The sequence below is a fragment of the Plasmopara halstedii genome (assembly GCF_900000015.1).
Source record: "Plasmopara halstedii genome assembly, contig: Scaffold_3060, whole genome shotgun sequence".
Lineage (NCBI taxonomy): Eukaryota > Oomycota > Peronosporomycetes > Peronosporales > Peronosporaceae > Plasmopara > Plasmopara halstedii.
The window spans coordinates 204903-205645 of NW_020189964.1; the positions used below are offsets into that span (position 1 = coordinate 204903).

At 40.8% G+C, this 743-nt stretch overlaps 1 protein-coding gene across 1 annotated transcript; it reads right to left on the reverse strand.

The window, feature by feature from the left end:
• Positions 1 to 259: 259 nt before the first annotated feature.
• On the reverse strand, positions 260 to 497 carry PHALS_06557 (uncharacterized protein; the record flags this gene model as incomplete). The annotated part of the gene is made up of 2 exons (XM_024719864.1): positions 260 to 270; positions 335 to 497. 2 exons carry the CDS (start codon positions 495 to 497, stop codon positions 260 to 262), a joined length of 174 nt encoding a protein of 57 aa, XP_024585121.1.
• Between the last annotated feature and the right edge of the window lie 246 nt (positions 498 to 743).

The following is a 743-nucleotide window of genomic DNA, read 5'->3' on the forward strand; positions in this document are numbered from 1 at the left end:
CTTTGACTTCTGCTTTCGGTTTGGGAGTTGGTAACGAGTAGTAGTACTCATCAATGCGAATGGGTTCTGACTCGTGCTAATCAATATATTCAACATCCATTGCTGTGTGTATATCAAGGAGATTGATCGTTGAACAGCTTGAAGAACTTATCTAATTGATTGTGCTGTAGATAGTAAAGCCATAGAACGCAATATTGCCCACAGTGTCCAAATCGAGGACTCTGTATTTCAACTTCGCGATAGGAGTAATCTTTTGGTATCACACGTGGCCTTGGCAAGCCGAGGGGATCAAAGTAAGCCTTATGCTTGTTGGATACTGCTAACCAATGCGTACCACCGATCTGAGGATTGCCCATGTTGATAATTGCATAGTCAGCGTTGCGATTCAAATGCTGCTTGAAATCAATTTGATCTACGTTGACTCCAAGCGAATTAGCGAGTTTCATGAGTTGGTCATCCGTCGTTCTAGACAATTCAATAATTCTTTTTTCGCTCATGGTGCTTTATTTTTTTGATCAGTATAATATAATCATCATCAATATAATCGCATAAACTATGTCGTCTGCATCTGATATTTCTGCTTTTGAGCACTCCGTCGAACCAGCTCCAGCTGAGACGCTTTTCCGCGATAAGAAATGGACATATATTCAAGATTCAACGTCTAACACCGGTCAGTATGCCGAGAAAATCCAATTTAATCTCTCAACGATCTCTTCGCAAGCTGCATTTGTCAATTGGGAAGA